Source organism: Onychostoma macrolepis, chromosome 05 (genome assembly GCF_012432095.1).
Source record: "Onychostoma macrolepis isolate SWU-2019 chromosome 05, ASM1243209v1, whole genome shotgun sequence".
NCBI classification, from domain to species: Eukaryota; Metazoa; Chordata; class Actinopteri; order Cypriniformes; family Cyprinidae; genus Onychostoma; species Onychostoma macrolepis.
In genome coordinates, this window is record NC_081159.1 from 39,798,375 (window position 1) to 39,817,547 (window position 19,173).

At 37.1% G+C, this 19,173-nt stretch overlaps 1 protein-coding gene across 2 annotated transcripts in view; it reads left to right on the top strand.

Moving 5' to 3' along the window:
- The window catches only part of sh2b3 (SH2B adaptor protein 3), a 56,521-nt gene that overhangs the window by 6,054 nt on the left and 31,294 nt on the right, over positions 1-19,173 (top strand). Inside the window, exons 1-2 of one of the 2 annotated variants that reach the window (XM_058775165.1) lie at positions 3,187-3,718; positions 6,632-7,621. In XM_058775165.1, coding sequence (XP_058631148.1) covers positions 6,659-7,621 — 963 coding nt within the window. In that variant the 5' untranslated portion in view covers positions 3,187-3,718; positions 6,632-6,658. Of the gene's footprint in view, positions 1-3,186; positions 3,719-6,631; positions 7,622-19,173 lie in introns of those variants that run through there. The other variant, XM_058775166.1, reaches the window with a different exon arrangement.

The window sequence follows — 19,173 nt, forward strand, 5'->3', positions numbered from 1 at the left end:
CAGGGCAGGGTTTCCTGTCTCTGTGAATAAGCCCACTGCCTGTCTGCTTCCCGCACTCTTTATTTTTGTGTCTCGTTATAAAGTTCTCATGCTTGTTCGAAGTGTTCGTTCCGTGTTGTTTGCACGCTCTCGTTGAGTCATAAGGAGGAAGCAGACATGAGGTTTGCATTTTCTCTGATTCAGCAAAATTACGTTTATGAAATCAGTTTATGAGACTTGGTATCATCTGGGCACTGCTTTTATTATCACAACCCTACAGTACAGGAAACTCGCTGTGTGCGTTGAGCTTCTAAAGACCCCAGCCGAGGAATTAGAGGTTGCAAATGTAATGGACTTAAAGTCGAATTGGAATACAAAGCACGGAAATTACACCAGTGCACTATGCTGAAGAAGTGTTTAGCTTGAATAATGGTTATAAACGGTGTGTGTGTGTGTGTGTTTGAGACGGTTAATGTTAATAGAGCAGTGGATATGTAGTAGTTCCTTTTATCCGTAATATCTGTTAAACATACACAGACATATTAGCTCAATTTACGTTTGATATTGATTTTTTTTTTTTTTTTTTGGCATGAGGATGAAAAAATGACTGATTTTTTATTTTTAAAAGGAGGAAGAATAGAAAAAAAATAATGTGTGATCATGTGCATTTAGTGATTCAAAATTGATTTTCATCAGAAATTTCAAAAGAAGTGCAGTTTTATGAAACGGTGTTAAACTGTGGTTTATTTTCAAATATTTGTTTAATTCATGACTTTTCATAAACTCAAACAACTTTAATAATCCATATGCTTACCTTTTTGCTGAAACGTTTATATATATGTATATATGTATATGTGTTTATAATTGTTTATATAACAAGATACTTTTAGGTGATATAAAAAGTGATAGTTATTGCATTGTTAGATTTAACAACCTATCAACACCCTAACAACTACATACAGTAGCAATGACTAAAAACAATCAGGACACCTTACCAACCATATAACAATGGCGTGGCAAACAAGCAAAGCAGCCAATCACAGTGATGACTCACAATCAAGTGTTAGAGAATTGTATATAGCCTATTAGTTATTTGAAATGTATTTAATGCTGTTTTTAAATCATATTTTGTATAACATGAAAATGCATTTGTATTGATGCCAGACTTAGTGACCATTCATACAGAACACATTTTTACATTCCACTGCACTGCTTTTCCATTGTTTTCTATGTAAACGTACGCTACACGGACGTCTTTGACCATTGGTTGCACTCACTTTCCAAAAATTGCCGAAATGAGCTTTAATTTTAATTTGAAAAATACAAAAAATATTGGTGTTACCACATGATTAAAACAATATCACATATATAAAACAATTTGGTGTTAGTTTATCTAAAAATTACTATATTATGGATTACGCTGTTGTAAAATCATTTAAATCATATTTTAGACTTAAATTTAAGCCCAGAAAGAGCATTACCAGGATGGTAAAGGATACAAAAGTGAAAAGCATATGGAGAGAGGAAAAGATTAGTGAGTGAAAATACTAAGCTAATGGCGTGAAACAGGAAATGGGTTTAAAGTATGAGAACAATGAAGTGGCTGCGTGAGTGGAGGTTTAATGGTTGGTGCAATAGCGCAGTGAGGATGAAAAGAAAGCAGAATGATGGGCTATTGCAAGAGCGGGAATTTAACATGCATGCACGTGAAGGATGAGGAAGGGAAAAAGAGACGGCCAGAGAGGAAGTGATGGTAGTCTGTTTGGAGGTTGCTGAGTCATTAGTGGGCCGGATGATCACTGATAGAACGAACACCCGGGGGCCAGCGCAGGGGGCGGTACCGCGTCACACGGCATGTGCGCTGAACAACAGCACGAGTGCGCGAGGCGAGAGCACGCGCTCCGCAGGACGGCCCGTGCTGTAAACACCACGCATGTCATGCATTCTGCTGAAAACATCAGCTTATGACTGTCCAGGCTGGTTAGGCTGACCAAGAAAGTCTTGCTGGTTGATGAAATAGAACATTATTGCATGACTTGTGGAACACAAAAGTTGAATTTGTATTTGGTGAAAGAACTCCACTTGGTTTGCAATAACAAGAGGGAATATAAATGATGCCGAAATCTTCCTAAGAAAACAGTTTTTTCCACAAAAAAAAATATTTCATTTTGATTTCATGCCTCAAGCAGAAATGATAGAAAAATGACTTTGCAATGACAATAGGGTATATAAATCTTCCATTACACTGTCCTGCATCTTGCATTTTAAATGCAAAATTGCATTTTGTGTGAATTGCTCTGAGTAATCTTTTCTTTTGGTTTGTGTACTTAGAGTTCAAAAATTAAAGCAGAAAATAACCTGTCATTTTCATTTGTTAAAAAATTTACTTGATGCATTACCAAAAAATTGGTTAATTTAGTATGTAAAACCATTTAGGTTTGATTTCCATCAAAAATGTGACCCTGGACCACAAAACCAGTCTTAAGTCGCTGGAGTATATTTGTAGTAATAGCCAAAAATATCAAAATTATAAATTTTTCTTTTATGCCAAAAATCTTTAGGATATTAAGTAAAGATCATGTTCCACGGATATATTTTGTAAATTTCTTACCATAAATATATCAAAACTTCATTTTTGATTAGTAATATGCATTGCTAAGAACTTCATTTGGACAATTTTAAAGGCGATTTTCTCAATATTTAGATTTTTTTGCACCCTCAGATTCCAGATTTTCAAATAGTTGTATTTCGGCCAAATATCGTCTGATCCTAACAAACCATACGTCAATGGAAAGCTTATTTATTCAGCTTTCAGATGATGTATAACTCTCGATTTCGAAAAATTGACACTTAAGACTGGTTTTGTGGTCCAGGGTCACAAATGACTGTTGTTGTGTCGTACTGTGATTCACACTATGATACGTTGGTCATGATGCCAGAATTTGCGTTTTTGAGCAAACCATTCCTTTAAGCAAGGAAGCCTTGTGCACAAACCACCGCACCAGCAACACATCTTAAAGATGTTTGTGGACAGTTTTGGTCGTCTTGTCAATAAGAGCTTAGCTTTGCACACCAAAAAAAAACAGCTATATGTGTGATGGGTGTTCCTCTCCCTGTGTAGGTTAATGCTTCCTGTCACCCAATAAGACAGCAAACAGTGTGTGGTGCCGTCTATAGAATGGTCCCCTCCTCGTTTTATTTTTTTCTCTTTGACTATGTGAGTGTTGTGGTTTTTCTGATCTATTGCTTTCTTCATGTACTAAACCTTCATTTTGTCATGCTTCAGGGCTTCCAACGGAACTTTAAGAACACATTTACTTCTCACGCAGAGTTAAACGTTCACAGGCGTCCGAGAGGGCCGCACGCTGGTAAATGAGGATGTGGGGAACGAGAATGGGGAGATTGGTTCCAGTTGTGTCGCAACGTGTCTGGTGCAGCGCGGCACCCGTGTGCAGATTTTTTAAGCCTCAAACGAAAATTTCCCCTGGCTGCAAATGGCGACTGTGATCTGATTCACCACGTGTGGAGGGACTGCGCACGTTCACGAGCTGATTCCGCATCGAGAACCGCGGGCCCGTTGGTGACTCGTATCAGATGCCTTTGACATTTTCAACTTCCTCAGTCTTCCTCTTCACATCAAAGATGTCCTCACAGATATTTCTGCCTCTGACCTGTGGCGTGTTATAAAGCAGCCTGAGTGATATTAGTCACTCTCTTCCTGTACTGGAGAGCTGAATGAGTGAGTGAGTAAAAGTGAATAATCTGTATCGTACCAGCTGAGTTCAAGAGGTGCCGTCAGTGATGTGGTGATGAGCTAAACTGATACGCTTTGTTAGCGTTCATAGAAAGTTGGATTCATAGAACAGTTTCAGTACAGATTCCTACATCAGTAGATGTGCAGCGTAAACAAAGGGATGAATTGTTCACGAATGCTAGAATATCAAAACTTAACATGGTATATGAAAACCAATCTCTCTGATGCAATATAGAGAACTAAAAATAGGATAGGATGCTGATTGGTAAATACAATAGTAACAACTTTTCTTTTGTTTTTGTGATGTATATGAGAAAGGACTATTGAATAATTTGTAGGGTGGGGCTTTCGTTTATTGGTTGATTGGAGAAGTTCCACATATGTCACAAGAGAGGAGTCTGTAGTTTCTCCAGAAGATAGAGATATAACATTTTGATTAAAAATCTCCGTTCTGAACAAAATTTCAGCAAAAGTGCCCAGTCCCTACATTCAGAAGCGAAGAAAGTTAGCACGAGAAAACTTCACCAGAGCTACTGTGAACATTAGATATGCACACATTTGTAAGATGTGCATGAACATACTAGGGTTGGGTACCGAACTCGGTACTTTTAAGGGTACGGACCGAATTGCGTCGGTACTACCGAGTATCGATTCACATTAAATCATTCGGCACCAAATTTCGGTACCTGAGAACGCATTTGGGCGCATACGAGAGAGACAGAGAGAGAGAGACCCTGTGACTTGTCACCCCTGCAACTCTTTAAAACACAACACACAGGGCAAACCGAAATGTTCTGAAGTGTGCTTACATTTCTAGGGTCATATGGTTTCCGCGAAAACGCGGACAGGATGGCGGAGTCCATTCATATAAACGGAATTTACTTTATAGCGCGGAATGCCACGGAATTCGGCAAGTTTTGGATGAATAAAAGAATGTCTGTCACTTAATTCGAATCGCGATATGAACTAGTGTGTGTGAATATTAAAACGCAAAAAGACGGTTTAAATATGAATCCTGCATGTTCCGTTAGCCTCGGTATGTATGAATGGCGGAGACGCGGTTTTGTTTAGTAAACAAATACTGAAGCACACGTGAACTCGCGGTGATTTTCGGCCTCTGCATCTCACAACATGAACACATGAACTTACAGGCTGTGAGTCACTTCATGAGAATTTTACCGTTTCATTTGAGAAAACCAGCATCATATCATACGGTATACACACAGAAACTTCACGCAACCTGTCAAAATAAAAGTGCGGTTTAACATGTAACAGAAATATATTCCTCTTGTATTACTTTTGTACAGTATAATGTACGTCTTTATATATTCCATTTACTGACAAATTTAAATACAACAATTAAATTATAAAAATAATTATTACAACCACATTAACGACTTAATTGTAGAAAAAAATACAATTATTATTATAACTTTTTTAAAGGTATATTCACATAATTTTTCTACCATGTATTAATTTTAACAGTAAACCTCTGTTTGTTTGCCAAAAAAATAAAAGGTTTCATTTTGATTTGATTAAAAATAAATAAATGTTCCATGCCTTCATTTGATGAAAAAAAGTAAAACAAGAATTTCTGGAAGAAAAAAGAAAAACAATTGTAGGGTCCTATTGTTCAAAATGTTGAAATTGAGAGTTTTGGACTTATTTTTTCACTGAAATAAATGTTTTTGTTATTACACAGAGAGTAAAGTACCGAAAAAAGGTACCCTTGGGTACCGGTTCAAATGTGAACGGTACCCAACCCTAGAACATACATCATGGCACTACACATGCACACAACTTTTTCGAAGCCAATTGGGAAAGTGCTCGGATTCAAAGATTTTTAAGGCTAAAATTTTCCAGTTTAAGGGCCGGATTTACTCAAAAGGAAAAAATAGCATGAGAGCGCAATCCCATAAAAGCGCCGATGGTATCAGAAAGTTCTGCAAGTGATTTACTGACAATGCACAAAATAAAGAAAAGCACAGCCGATGATAATAAGGTACATTTAATCTACTAACGACACAGGCTCAAATCGCTAAGACATGCTTCTTGGGGGGTGGTAAATAATGGTGCATATTCCAGTAAATTGACTACCACAAACTTTAGTAAATGATATTGCGCGATTCATTTAAATGCTCCCATAATTTTATTTTATTTTTTCTGGAAGGGAAACTCCTACAAAAGCATATGCAATAAAGGCAGCCATAGAAATGACTGTGTCCACGCTTTTAAGCGCTAATTTCTCACTGCACGTTTTTAGTAAATCCTGACAGTAGTTTTTTAATATTAAAAGAGGGTCTGTGTTAGTAAATCTGGCACCAAGTTCTTCAATGCCCCTCAACTTGTTTGTAATTTCAGTTGAATCAAGCTCAGTTTAATTGATTGTGGTGTTTACATGAAGACTTTTCAATCCAATTTAGCCGTCAATCCAATTATAAACATATTATTAGTTTGCATGTAAACTTAGATTATGAAAATGAATAATTTGTTACTGTTTATAATTAATAATTTGTTTTGTTACTCCAAATTACTTTCTATATTAATATGCAGCACCCATATAGTCCACATGTTAACCTTTGCTTGAACATACTGCATTAGCTTCAAAATAAGGCTTAAATGAAGTGTGAACTTCATAATTTTATCAGTAAGCAACTTGAGGCAGTGCTATATTGTGAACGCAGCCATACTCAATATACTTTAGTTGATACAATTAGGGTTGCAACAGAGCAGAAAATTTCATGTAAATTTCCGGAAAGTTTCCAAACTTTCTGAAAAGTTCCCAGAAATGTACTGGAAATATTCTGCCCCTTTACAACCCTAGCCGCAATATAGCGCCATCTCTTAATTTATTGCTTATTGGTGCAGTTTTTGATGTTGTTCATCTGTTGTTCACAGTGATTCCCTGCTGTGCTGGTTACTGCAATGAATGGTAACACTGTCCAGCAGACCACGAGCACTGCACCGTCCGTAGCACCTCCTTGTGGATGGAGGGAGTTCTGCGAGTTGCATGCCAGCACCACGGCCCGAGAACTTGCCCAACACTACCGGCGCTTCGTCAGAGAGCGGCCGGTGCAGGATGTGGTCCCACCGGAAAGTTTCTCAAAGCAGTTCAGCGCCCTCTTCCAGCACCACTTCAGCTGTGAGGTGGCTAAAGATGCAGAACCTGCCCTGCGGCCACCACCGCCTCCTCCCTTGCTGCCCATGACTGGCCGCTTACGCATCACTTCCTTCTCAGGGGTGCTGGATTACCGGGAGACTGCGCGGCCGGGAGTGACTCCGCTAGTTGCCGTGTTGGCGCCCAAACCAGATGCCGCCGGCGTCCTTAGGGAACAGGAGCAGTTGCTGCGATGCTCTCCTGCAGACACTACACGCAGAACGCGCCATCATAGCCAGGAAGACGAACACCTGGAGCAGAGGACCGGGTCTGAACAATACTCACCACCTTTGTTTTCCTTCCCTTCCCGTAGTGACGTAACCAACTTTTCCGTCAGGGGATTTCGAGAAAGCGTATGCCGATTCTTTAAGAAATCCCCCCAAACTGATGAACCTTCAGGTGGTTGCCCAAGGGACAATTCGATCAAGGGGGGCGTACCCTCGGCGACTGTTGAATGCACCTCTCAAAGCCCACCTCTGACTGTGCAGGTAGCCACCCATCACACCTCGCAGAAGGGTGCGCGGTGGGAACGATGGAATCTGTTGCGAACTGTGAGACGGCGGCAAGAGACAGCAAGTGTTTGTAAAGAGGGGCAGCTGCGGTACCTGGAGGTGGATGACACTATCTCAGACATGCCCCCACATTGGCTGCGCTGCCGCCTGCAGGTCAGGAGGATCAACGAGCACACCGCTAGTGAGAAGTACCAGCTGGAGCTCTATGACCCACCCAAGGTAAGGCGAACTTTTGAGATCTTCATGCATCTTTCAGGAGTGACTACTACTGTTGTTTTGGCCCGATTTGATAATTGTATTTGTAGTTCTTATTTTTTGGCTTATAATAACTTTCTATATTGGTCGGAACTTTTTATTTTAGATTTATTTTTTTGAAGGAGATCAACTATTTAAAACTTGGCAAAAAAAATCGAATGGAAATTTGAAAAATTCTGTCATTTACATAAATATATGGCACATCAGGATGTGTTGCACGAAGTTTGACATCAATGACAAATCATCCAATTGCATTTGTAAATTTGTGTATGGAATCTGGTGTGTCTTGTCTTGAAGTCTTATATATTAGCCTATACACTGTAAAAAATTTCAAGCGGTTAATTATTATTTAGTAACTAGTTCCACAGAAATTTTACATTCAGTCAATTTCTGACTTCAAAGTGTTATCTGAATTGTTATTTTTTTAGTTGGCTCAACATTTACTGAACTAGTTTTATAGTACATTCAACTAAAATGTTTTAATTGGTCAAACATTTAGAAGACTACAGAAAGTTATGTCAATCAAAATTTAACCATTTACTCTGTGTTTTATGTTACCTCAACTAAGATTTATTATTTGGGCATCATAAGAAATTGCTGGGGAACTACATAAACATATATTTTTATAGTTTAACAAAATTATTAAAAATGATTAACTGGTCTTTATCAATCACTAAAAACACACACTTTACAACACATAATAGCCTTTATTTAATAATCTCTATTTATAACATTTTTCATACAAACTAAACATACAGGAATGAAGAAAAAAGTCACCTACATCTTGGATGGCCTGACGTTCAGTAAATTTACAGCAAATTTCCATTTTTGGGTGAACTATCCCTTTAAAGCTCCAGTTGACAAACATTACATCTGTAACACTGTAAAACTTTGTTTAATGAACTAAGAAAAAACTAAACAAGCTAAACAAAATGTTAGCAAACAAACATTTACAAATATTATTACTGTTCACAATTATATCTTTAAGATGAGGCAGAAGTAAAAAAAATAAAAATAAAAAAATGAACCAGGTGTTATAGTACATAAAATCAAGTCACCTTTATTTACATAGTGCTTTATACAATACTGATTGTGTCAAAGCAGCTTTACAGAGCCAAACAGGAAAATAGTTCGTCAATAATGCAAGAGGACATTAACATGTCATTTTTCCAGTTAAAGTCAGTTCATTGGTGATTCGGTGTTGACATCATCCAGTTCAGCTCTCTTCCAATAATGTCTGTGCAATCAGCCAATTGTCAAATAAGCAAGCCAAAGGTGACAGCGGCAGGGACCCAAAACTCCATAGGTGACAGAAATTTAGTAGAAAACCTTAGGAGCAACCAGGCACAGTCGGGGGGCAGTTCTCCTCTGGCCATACGAAACCAGCATGGCGTGGTTTAATTCTAGGCTGCAATGGTGACATTTTACAAATTTATTGATCAGTTGTCCCAGTGTTTACTGAGCCACGGTCTTTCCCTGTGCAGAATCTTGTGTGCACTATCTAGTGAATCACTACCTAGGGAACTGACTGAGACGCTTTGAACGGCCGTGTGAAACGATTCGGTTGTTCATTTTCATTCGGAACGACAAACTTCTCTTCCGAAGCGCGTTCACGAGACTAGAAACGCCGCGTAACGTTAATCCGCCCAGTTTGAAAAGAGCGACATTTCACCGTGGCTTGTTGTTAGTCATGTTTAATGTCGTCTTTTTGCTTCACGGGACAATTGCAAAAGTTTACACAAGCAAAAACCCATTCAACACGCCCATGTTAATGTCAAATGAGCGCATTACTGTGGTTTACATTGTTACACGTTTCGTAGATTTCGTTTAACGTTAGTCTTATTAAGCATAATGGAGAAAGATTGCGCAATCTCGTCATTATCTTTTCACGTCACAGAAACGCAAAAAAAAATCATACAACACGCCAAAATTAGCTAAAATTCATTATAGTAACACAGCTTTTAATATGTAACACAGTGTTTTATGGATTAAACAAGGTGAAAGACCACATTCCCTTCACTTAAATTTCCCTCAGATATATCATACAATGTTTATTCGATGTTTTTATATATTTTGTACATTTGTGTATAAATATATACGTTTTAAATAAAACATTTACACCTTTTAAATAAACGTTTTGATAAATTTAGTCTAACGTTAAGTACAAATATTTATTCAGTGTACATGACTTACCTGATGCCTGAAATTGACATAGGGCCTACGCTGTCTTATATCCACTTTTCTTCGGATATACAACTCGTAAAACACTTTCTAAATGTCCTCTCAAAAAAATCAAATATGTTGCATGATTTTCTCGTTAAATTTAGTCTAAAAAAATAACATTTATTTAGTGCAACTTACCTGATGCATGAATTTGACAAGATGGCGGCGCTGTTTCTCCCGCGAAGTCACTCAGGCGCGTGCACGTGCAGAATGATCTGTGTTGGCTGGATTTGTTTTTATTAGTCAACGTTTTGCTTTCTGAATGTTGACTGGATTTGAAAATAACCATTCATTTAATGTTTGTAATATATATTTGTGCAGACTTAATATAATATGTCTTTTCAACTAAGCCCAAGCAATTTGGGCTTAGTTGAAAACTTAAATATTTTTGCCCTTCCAGCATTTTGTTAATTGGATTTTTTTACAGTGTATGCAAACATAAAATGAAATTCAAGAGCTACATTAAAATATGGCATGTCAGTGTGTTGCAAGAAGTTTGTTGACAATTACAAGTCGTGCTAGAACCAGTTGCATTTGTAATTTGGGGTGATTTGTTTTGAAGCATTAGGCTATATTTTTAAATGTGAAAGCAAATTAAGAGCTATGCTGTGTTTAGTTAATAAAAATGTAACGTTCTTTCACTTTTTTTTTTTTTTTTCAAATATGGCATGCCAAAATGTGTTGAACGAATTTTTAATGTTAATGGAAAAATCACAAAAGAACCAACTGCATTTTAAAATTTTGGCATGAAATCTGGTGTAACTCGTCTTGAAGCGTTATGGTATATTTAATTATGCAAATATGAATAAGATTGAAGAGCTACATCATGGTTAAGTTAATAAAAAATGTAAGTTTCATTCATAAATATATTATGACGGAATGTATTGCACAGTGTTTGATGTCAATGACAAAGTCATGCAAGAACCAGTTGCATTTGAAATTGTTGACGTCATATCTGACGTGACTTGTCTTGAAGCATTATAATTAAATATATCAAAATGTAAACTGTGAATTTCATTCACGTATATTCAAATATGGCATGTCATTGCATTATGTTTGTTGTCGAAGACAAGTCATGCAAGAACCAGTAGACTTTTTGTGTGACTTGTTTTGGTGCGTTATACCTAAATATATGCAAATATGAATGACTTCATTCGCATATATTCAAATATGTCACTTCAAGATGTGTTGCACAAAGTTTGTTAGCAATGACAAATCACACAAGAGCCAATTGCATTTGTAACTGTTGTCTTGAAGCGTTATTTTTAAATATATGCAGCTGTAAATAAGATTTGAAAGCTGTGCTGTGTTTTATTTAATAAAATTAAATTCACGTATGCAAATATGGCACTTCAAGATGTGTTGCACCAGGTTTCATGTCACTGGCATGTGAGAACCAATTGGATTTGATAGCAAAAATGGTGAGAAGGGTCATGAGGCCTTAAATTTGAATGTACGTGAATAAAAATGTGAGCTATGGCAGAGGGCAGGATTTTCAGAAAATAACAACTTTTAATACAATATTTAGCAAGTTTAAAACCGATCTTGCATTCTGCTCCATTTATCCTTTTGTGCTACATGGGTTTAAAACAAGGGTGAGTAAATGATGAAAATGGAATGATTCATCTAGTATGTGATATTTTCACATTAACTCTCATTTAGCCTAATTAATCCGCCCACATTTAAGACAAACAGCCAATTTGAAACAGGATCTGATTGATACTGTTATGTGTAATGAAACTAATAAGGACACAATTACGGTTTTGTCTGCCTTTCCCTCTGCCTTGCTCCATTTATCCTGGTTACACAGCATGATAGCCTAATTGCTAGTTTTGCTAGTTCATTCAGGCAGCAAATGACGTCTGCTCACTTTAGGGGTCACGGCACGGCCGTATCAAGGCTCTGATTGGCTGCTGAGGAATCTTGGCAGAGATGCAAGGACTTGCTCTGAATGTCTATATAAGGAAAAAGGCAACGTAGGCCAAGAAAGTTCAAACACTTAAAGTGTATACGCTCCAATAAATGTCAGAACCATGCACACATGTTTTAGTTTCAAATTAGCGATGCATTCATCGGTTCTTTTTTTGGACATTTTATTAGTTTAATCATCTTAAAGAGAGAAACTTGTAGGCTTTTGCTGTGCGTGCATCATTATTTCGCTGCATGCATCTTGCGTATGTCTGTGCTTAATGTGAGCACTGGTGTCTGAGTGTGGAGGGCTGCATTATAGAGTGCACACTAGTCCATGCCTTGATTCTGTAACTGTGCACTCTATGTTTGGTGTGTTCACTACAATAGCAACAGTGAGGGCAGCTATACTAAGAGAGGAAGCTGCAGGCTGGCTGATAATTTCTTTGCGTGAGAAACTTTGTTTCAGGGAAGTCCTGACTTTAAAACCAGCCTGTGCACAGCAGATAAATTAGTATGATTATCTGCTGTCAGATTTCACAGAAGTGTTGTATTATTATCAAGTTAAAAATTACTAGCTAGACCAGAGACAAAGTGCTAGCACATATGTATAGCAATATACAGTTTAGTGTCATTATGCAAACATATAACTACACAAAGCCAAGAGTGACCAATCAAGCACTGGAAACTATATGGTTTCTTGTTTTCTTACAAGTATGTGATGTTTTTTGGAAGGTTTGAGAAACATGTGGTGTTGGCCTCAAATGATGTTCATTAAACAGGGCTTCTAGGGGTGGAGACCACAGACCTTTAATTGCTGATGTAGTCTGAACAAGTTTGGTGAGTGCTTAGAAACCTTAAAATGAAAAGAAGATGAAGACGGACACCAGGAAATCCAGCGGTGTGCAATGTATTTGAGCTCATGAAGTGTGGATTTGTGGATTGGATGAAACTTTAGAGACTTGTGTTTGTGTTGTATGTTGACGTCTTCTGATGTGGCTTGTTGGTGTGTGATCAAGCGAGAAAGAAAACATGCTGTATCAAAGTTATATTTCAGATTTTGCAATTATTTTCGTGTCTTGGTTTTTTTAGTGTTATTTGCTGTACAACGATTGCAGCCAGTGCTGTGGAAAAATATTTCTAATTCTAGAAAACCGCATCCTCCCATCTGGAGCGTGTTAGAGCTTCACGGTGACCTTATGCACATGCAGATGCTCACACAACTACATCCCGAGTCGTTTCAACTCTTTAACAAGCCAACAACCAAATCAGATCAGCAACACAGTATTTGGTATAAAAACAGGCTGCACGGATTTAAACTGAAACCAATGTCCAATTGCATAAGATGTAATTGTGGTTGTATATTGTGTTTTTGCTTGCGTTTTAAAGTGAAATATTGATAGCACCTTGGATCTGGCAGTATTTTTATTTATTTTCTTCATAGAGATTTAAAAAAATATTGACGCAAACCAACTAGCTCTGAGATGATTCACAACGTGCTAACTTATATGAAGAAAAAAAATTGCATTAAATTAAAAAAAAAAAACAAACTAAAAAGACACTATTCTCTATGGAGAAAATGAATGGGCTTTTTACTTGCAGAACCTGACTGTTAGGCTCTGTTTACATGCCCTCGTTTGTTTTCCATTTAACTTTTGAAGAAACTGTTTGAAACTTGACTGAAACCCAAACTGAGACTCAAAGTTTCATTTCTTAACATGATCAAGAGCTGCTCTGACCTCGTACCCGTCTTTATCAATATGAAAATCTGCAGATTGATAAGTAGGCCACAGTCATCAGTCATAGCGAAATCAGACATGTCCCTTTTTCCCCGAAAGCATAACACTTGACAATTTAAAACCAAGAATTATATCACACACAGAGATGCAGACAGCAGCAAACGCTCTGATGCATTTTCAAAGATGTAAAGGCATGCACACACAGTTGCAGACCGTGCGGTGGTTCACATGATGATGACGACAGCATTTTTGATTTAGATCAAAACTGCAAAGTACTAATTTTCCTATGTATCAAGTTTTTATAATTTGCATGATTTAATTTGAATTGTATTGCATGCATTGTTTTCAGTGCATCACTCTTTTCTCATTTGTCATTTTGAAAATGCATTATTTGAAATTGTACTTTCATGTCACATGTGGTCTCCAAAGCATATTTTTGGACCTGCATAGTTCATGATAATATTAATACATTTTATGTATGACATTTGTTACTTTGCATGAATCAATGCTCTATAAAAAAAAAAAAAATTACTGATAAAATCAGTGTAGAATAATAAATACAAGTTCCAAAGAGTCGTAATTTTGGGATATAATAATTTGAATAGACTGAAATAATGTTAAATCAAATAACATTTAATTTATTAAGGTCAGGCATTTGTTAAACATCCCACTTTATTTCATTTATTGTTGTATATATTTATTTTTTTTATTATCTGTGCACGTTGTTTGGCCTATTTAATAATTTAGTGTTTTTACACCTCATGGTTTCCATTAACTGACTGGTTTGTTTTGTCTTTGATGTGCTGCTTTATTTATTTACTGATGTAGCTCAAACATTAGTAGTGAAGCATGTCTGTCAGCATAACTGATTCACACTGGTACACACTCTTGGCGTCTGCAGCATCGGGACTGAGATGAGATCCTTTGTTTGCTTTGCATATGACAGTTCCTCATCTTTGGGTGGTTGTGTGGTTGTGTGTTTTTGTGTAAAACACATTCACCCAATACCTTTGAGAGCTGTGCGCTCAGAGGACAAACATGGCCATGTGGGTGGTGGGTGTGAAACAGCCCCTGCTCAAAATATTGACTGTGTAACATTACAGTGTCGCCTGTAATTCAGCAGTACAGCCCCATGACGCCTGTGTTATGCATCACTGAATGCTTATTTTTTGGACTCAGCCACTGTTGAAGGCCCCAGTGTGAATATTCACAACAGCTGTGTGGTGTGTTAAATACTGTATACAATAAGTTTTGGGTAGGGGTGGGCGATATGGCAAAAATATAATATCACGATATTTTTAAGAAAAATCACGATTCACGATTTTATCACAATTCTTTGTCATGCTGGTTTTACTATTTTGCAAGTTGTCTGAGCATTACAGCCAAACTAATTTCCCTATTATAAAGACAAAACCTTTCAACGTAACAAAAATATTTAAAAAGAATGGCGGATATTTAGGCCAAAGTGGGCGACGATAAAAATCTTTGTCATTATTTTATCTTTGTTATTAAAAAATGAGAACAAAGATACACATTACAAATACACATACTATACAAATAAAACAGTGTTTTATTTTCAGGTACAATAGGTGTATTTAGCAGGAGCATTCGAGAAATTGAATCAACAAATATAAAAATAAAACACTATATAGATTGATTCCTATTAAATCAACTGTATTAACGTTTTCCAGTCAAGAGTAGTGAGTGATGTTTCTCTTTGTGTTTTGGTGTTTTATTAACATTGAAGGAATAATTAACCCCAAAATAAAATGTTTTATATTTATACCATCATTTACTCACTCAAAAGTTTCTTTAAACCTGAATGAGTTTCTTCTGCTGAACATAAATGCTATTTTGAGGAACATGGAAAACCAAACAGTTGCTGGTCCCCAGTGACTTATTCCATAGTATTTTTTTTTTTCCTTCTATCAAAAGTCAATGTGGACCAGATACTGTTTGGTTACCCACATTCTTCAAAATATCTTCTTTTGTGTTCAGCACAAGAAAAAAATTAATACAGGTTTGGGACAACATGCGAGATAGTAAATAATGACCGAAATTAAATTTTAAGGTGAACTATCCCTTTAATGACAGTCGGCAGCATATTCAGTACTGCCCCTTTAAGACATGCACGCATCTAATTTACAGAGGCACGCATCCGTTTCTCTCAGCTGTTTACTTACTCATTTTAGACATAAGCAACGGAGTCTATACATAAACCTTGTGTGTTTTGACAGTATTAGTGCACAAGATAACATAGTTAAGTAATCAGGCGCTTTTTGACAGGCTTTAGCACGCTCGTGAATAAAACATTTAACCGGCAAGGCTTTAAAGCAGATCCGAATAATGTACAGTATATTGAGACGGAGGAATAAGAACCGCAGCTGATAGAATGCGCTGAAGCACGATACTACGATATTTCTTCAAAAGCAGATCGTGGATACATTTTTATCGTCCACGATCAAAAATCGTCATATCGCACACCCCTAGTTTTGGGTGAATTTTTATAGGCCTTTTTAGGATAATTAATCCTAGCGGTAGCACTTTAGTATAGGGATAAATTCTTATTATTAACCAGATGCGTATTAGCATGCCTATTGTTAACATATTGGCTGTTTATTGCTACTTATAGCAAATATTGTGCATGACCATATTCTACATCCCTAATCCTACCCAACACCTAAACTTAACAACTACCTTACTAACTATTAATAAACAGCAAATTAGGAGTTTGAGGCAAAAGTTAATGGTTTGTTAATAGTGAGAATTCGACCTTTAAATAAAGTCTGACCGTCCTAACAACATATTAATCAATATAAAGTATCATATTTATGTTTTTTTTTTTTAATTAATGAGTATCTTTTAATTGTAATATCCATCAAATTGTAATATCCATTTTCAATTTTTTTCTTTTTTTTTTTTTGGTAACACTTTAGTATATGGGACCAATTCTTACTATTAAGTTGCTTTTTAGCATGCCTATTATTACAGGGATAGTTCACCCAAAAATGAAAATTTGATGTTTATCTGCTTACCCCCAGGGCATTCAAGATGTAGGTGACTTTGCTTCTTCAGTAGAACACAAACGAAGATTTTTAACTCAAACAATTTAAGTCGTTCACTCATATAATGGCAGTCAATGGGACCCACGGCTTTGAGAGTCAAAAAAAACGTACACAGACAAAACCAAATTAAACCCTGTGGCTCGTGACGATACACTGAGGTCTTATGACACGAAACAATCGGTCTGTGCAAGAAACTGAACAGTATTTATATAATTTTTTTACCTCTGATCCACCACAATGTCCAACTCTCCTGAGCGTGTTCACAACAGCCTGCACGTGACCTGTCGCGCGTATACATCACTCATTGTTTACACCGTCACGCGCCGGCTGTTGTGAACGATTTAATTTGGTTTTGTCTGTGTATGTTTTTTTTTGACTCTCAAAGCTGTGGGTCCCATTGACTGCCATTATATGACTGACAGACTGCAACTGTTTGAGTTAAAAATCTTCATTTGTGTTCTACTAAAGAAACAAAGTCACCTACATCTTGGATGCCCTGGGGTAAAATTTTCATTTTCGGGTGAACTATCCCTTTAACATATTGACTGTTTATTAGTTCTTAGAAAGCACATATTCTCCATGCCCATATTCTACATCCTTAATCCCAAAATCTAAATTTAACAGCTACCTTACCAATTTGACAGTATTAGCGTAAAAATGAACTTAGTCTAGTAATCAGGCGCTCTTTGACAGGTTTTTAGTGCGAGCGCTTCGGGTGTACGGGCTCAGAAAAAGCACACGCCAGAACAGCGCGTGGATGAAACATTTAACCAGCAAAGCATTAAAGCACATGCAAATAATGTACTTTTGTGATTGCAAATAAGTGCAGTGTCCTGTGAGAGTAATGCTACCACTGAGTTAACACTGATGTGAATGTATGTCGCGTTGTAGCCCACAGTATATTGAGATTGAGTCGGAGGCACCAGAACTGCAGCTAATAGAATGTGTGCTGTAGCACAATACTACGTTATTTCTTCAAAAGCAGATTGTGGAGACATTTTTATCGTCCACGATCAAAAATCGTCATATCGCACACCCCTATGGCTCACATGAGTCATTTGGTCCCAAATTGTACTACGTTGGCCATGCTATAGGTTTGTTGTTGCGTGCAAACGATCCAGACAATTCAGACCAATAATTTTTCAGTTTGCTTTTGATTGATTCACTCAAAGAACCAGTTCACAGGAATTTTTTTTTCCTAAATTGGACTACATTGTACATGCTGTATGTTTGTTGCTGCATGCAGTGACAACACTATAGAATTTGAGCGACCTAATATTGTTAAACTTACTGAAATGTAGTTTGAAAGCACTTTTGAACCAATTTATAAAAAGAAGTAGAATAAAAACACTGTAGTAGTCATAATTTTAGCAGTGTCAGACCCATCCAGACACTGTATTCGCATCATGCTGATTTTAATTTTACCATCTTATTCCTCATCCACGAGTGTGTAATTTACACCTGGCTGACCACACTACAGATGCATTGGAATGATGGTATAAATGCAATCCAGCTGAAAATATCCAGACATGAAATGCATGTTAAATGCCAGGTGTAAAGAGGCCTTATTTGTTATTTCTGCATCGCATGAATCCAGCGGTCTTCTGCGCGTCAGGATGAGCAGAGGCCATCTCAGATGCAGAGACCTGCTTTTGTTTTCAGTTTTGGTCCCTTGACGTGAGCACATGGTGTTTAGGTTTCTCAGCGTGGTTTTTAGTATGTGTTCATGTAAAGCATGTCTGGGCTCTTTAATTTGTATATCAAAGGTGTTTGCTCGCAGCGTGTTTGTGTAAATGCAGTGAAGTGTTGTACAGTGTGTTTTTCTCTCAGCTAACAGCTGTTTCAAGATGGGTCTGCACTGCAGGTGGCGACGTGACGCTCCAGTTTTGATGCGTCATACCAAGACAGTTTCGATGCAGTATAGATGCTGTCAATCATTGCAGTAGGTGTATTTTTGATTTGTTGCATTGTGTTTGTGATGTATACTGCAACACAAATTGAATGTATACTGCAGTTGCAGTCTAGACTTTGTCATGTTACAGGTATATTCAAATGATAAATCTGAAGAATAAATGACAATGACGTTTAAAATAAAACTAAAATATTTTTTGGTTGGACTAAATATGCTAGGCAGATAAAAAAAATGCAGCGCCATGCACATGTGTTGTTTACATGCAGAGGAAAGCATGCGGATGCGTTATGATGCTCTCCACAATGGCGGCACACTGCAGCAGACGGGATAAGGAGGAGAAGTCCTTATTTTTGTTTTATTTGCGCGCAAAAAGTATTCTCATAGCTTCGTAAAATTGCTGTTGAACCACTGATGTCACATGGTCTATTTTACTGATGTCCTTGGCTCCTTGCTACGTTTCTGGATCTGGGAACATTTCAGTTGTGTTGCTGTCTATTGAGGGTCAGCAAGCTCTCAGATTTCGTCAAAAATATCTTAATTTGTGTTCCGAAGATGAACGAAGGTCTTACGGGTTTGGAATGACACGAGGGTGAGTAATTAATGACAGAATTTAGATTTTTGGGTCAACTATACCTTTAATAAATAAATATTTATTTATTGATTTATTTA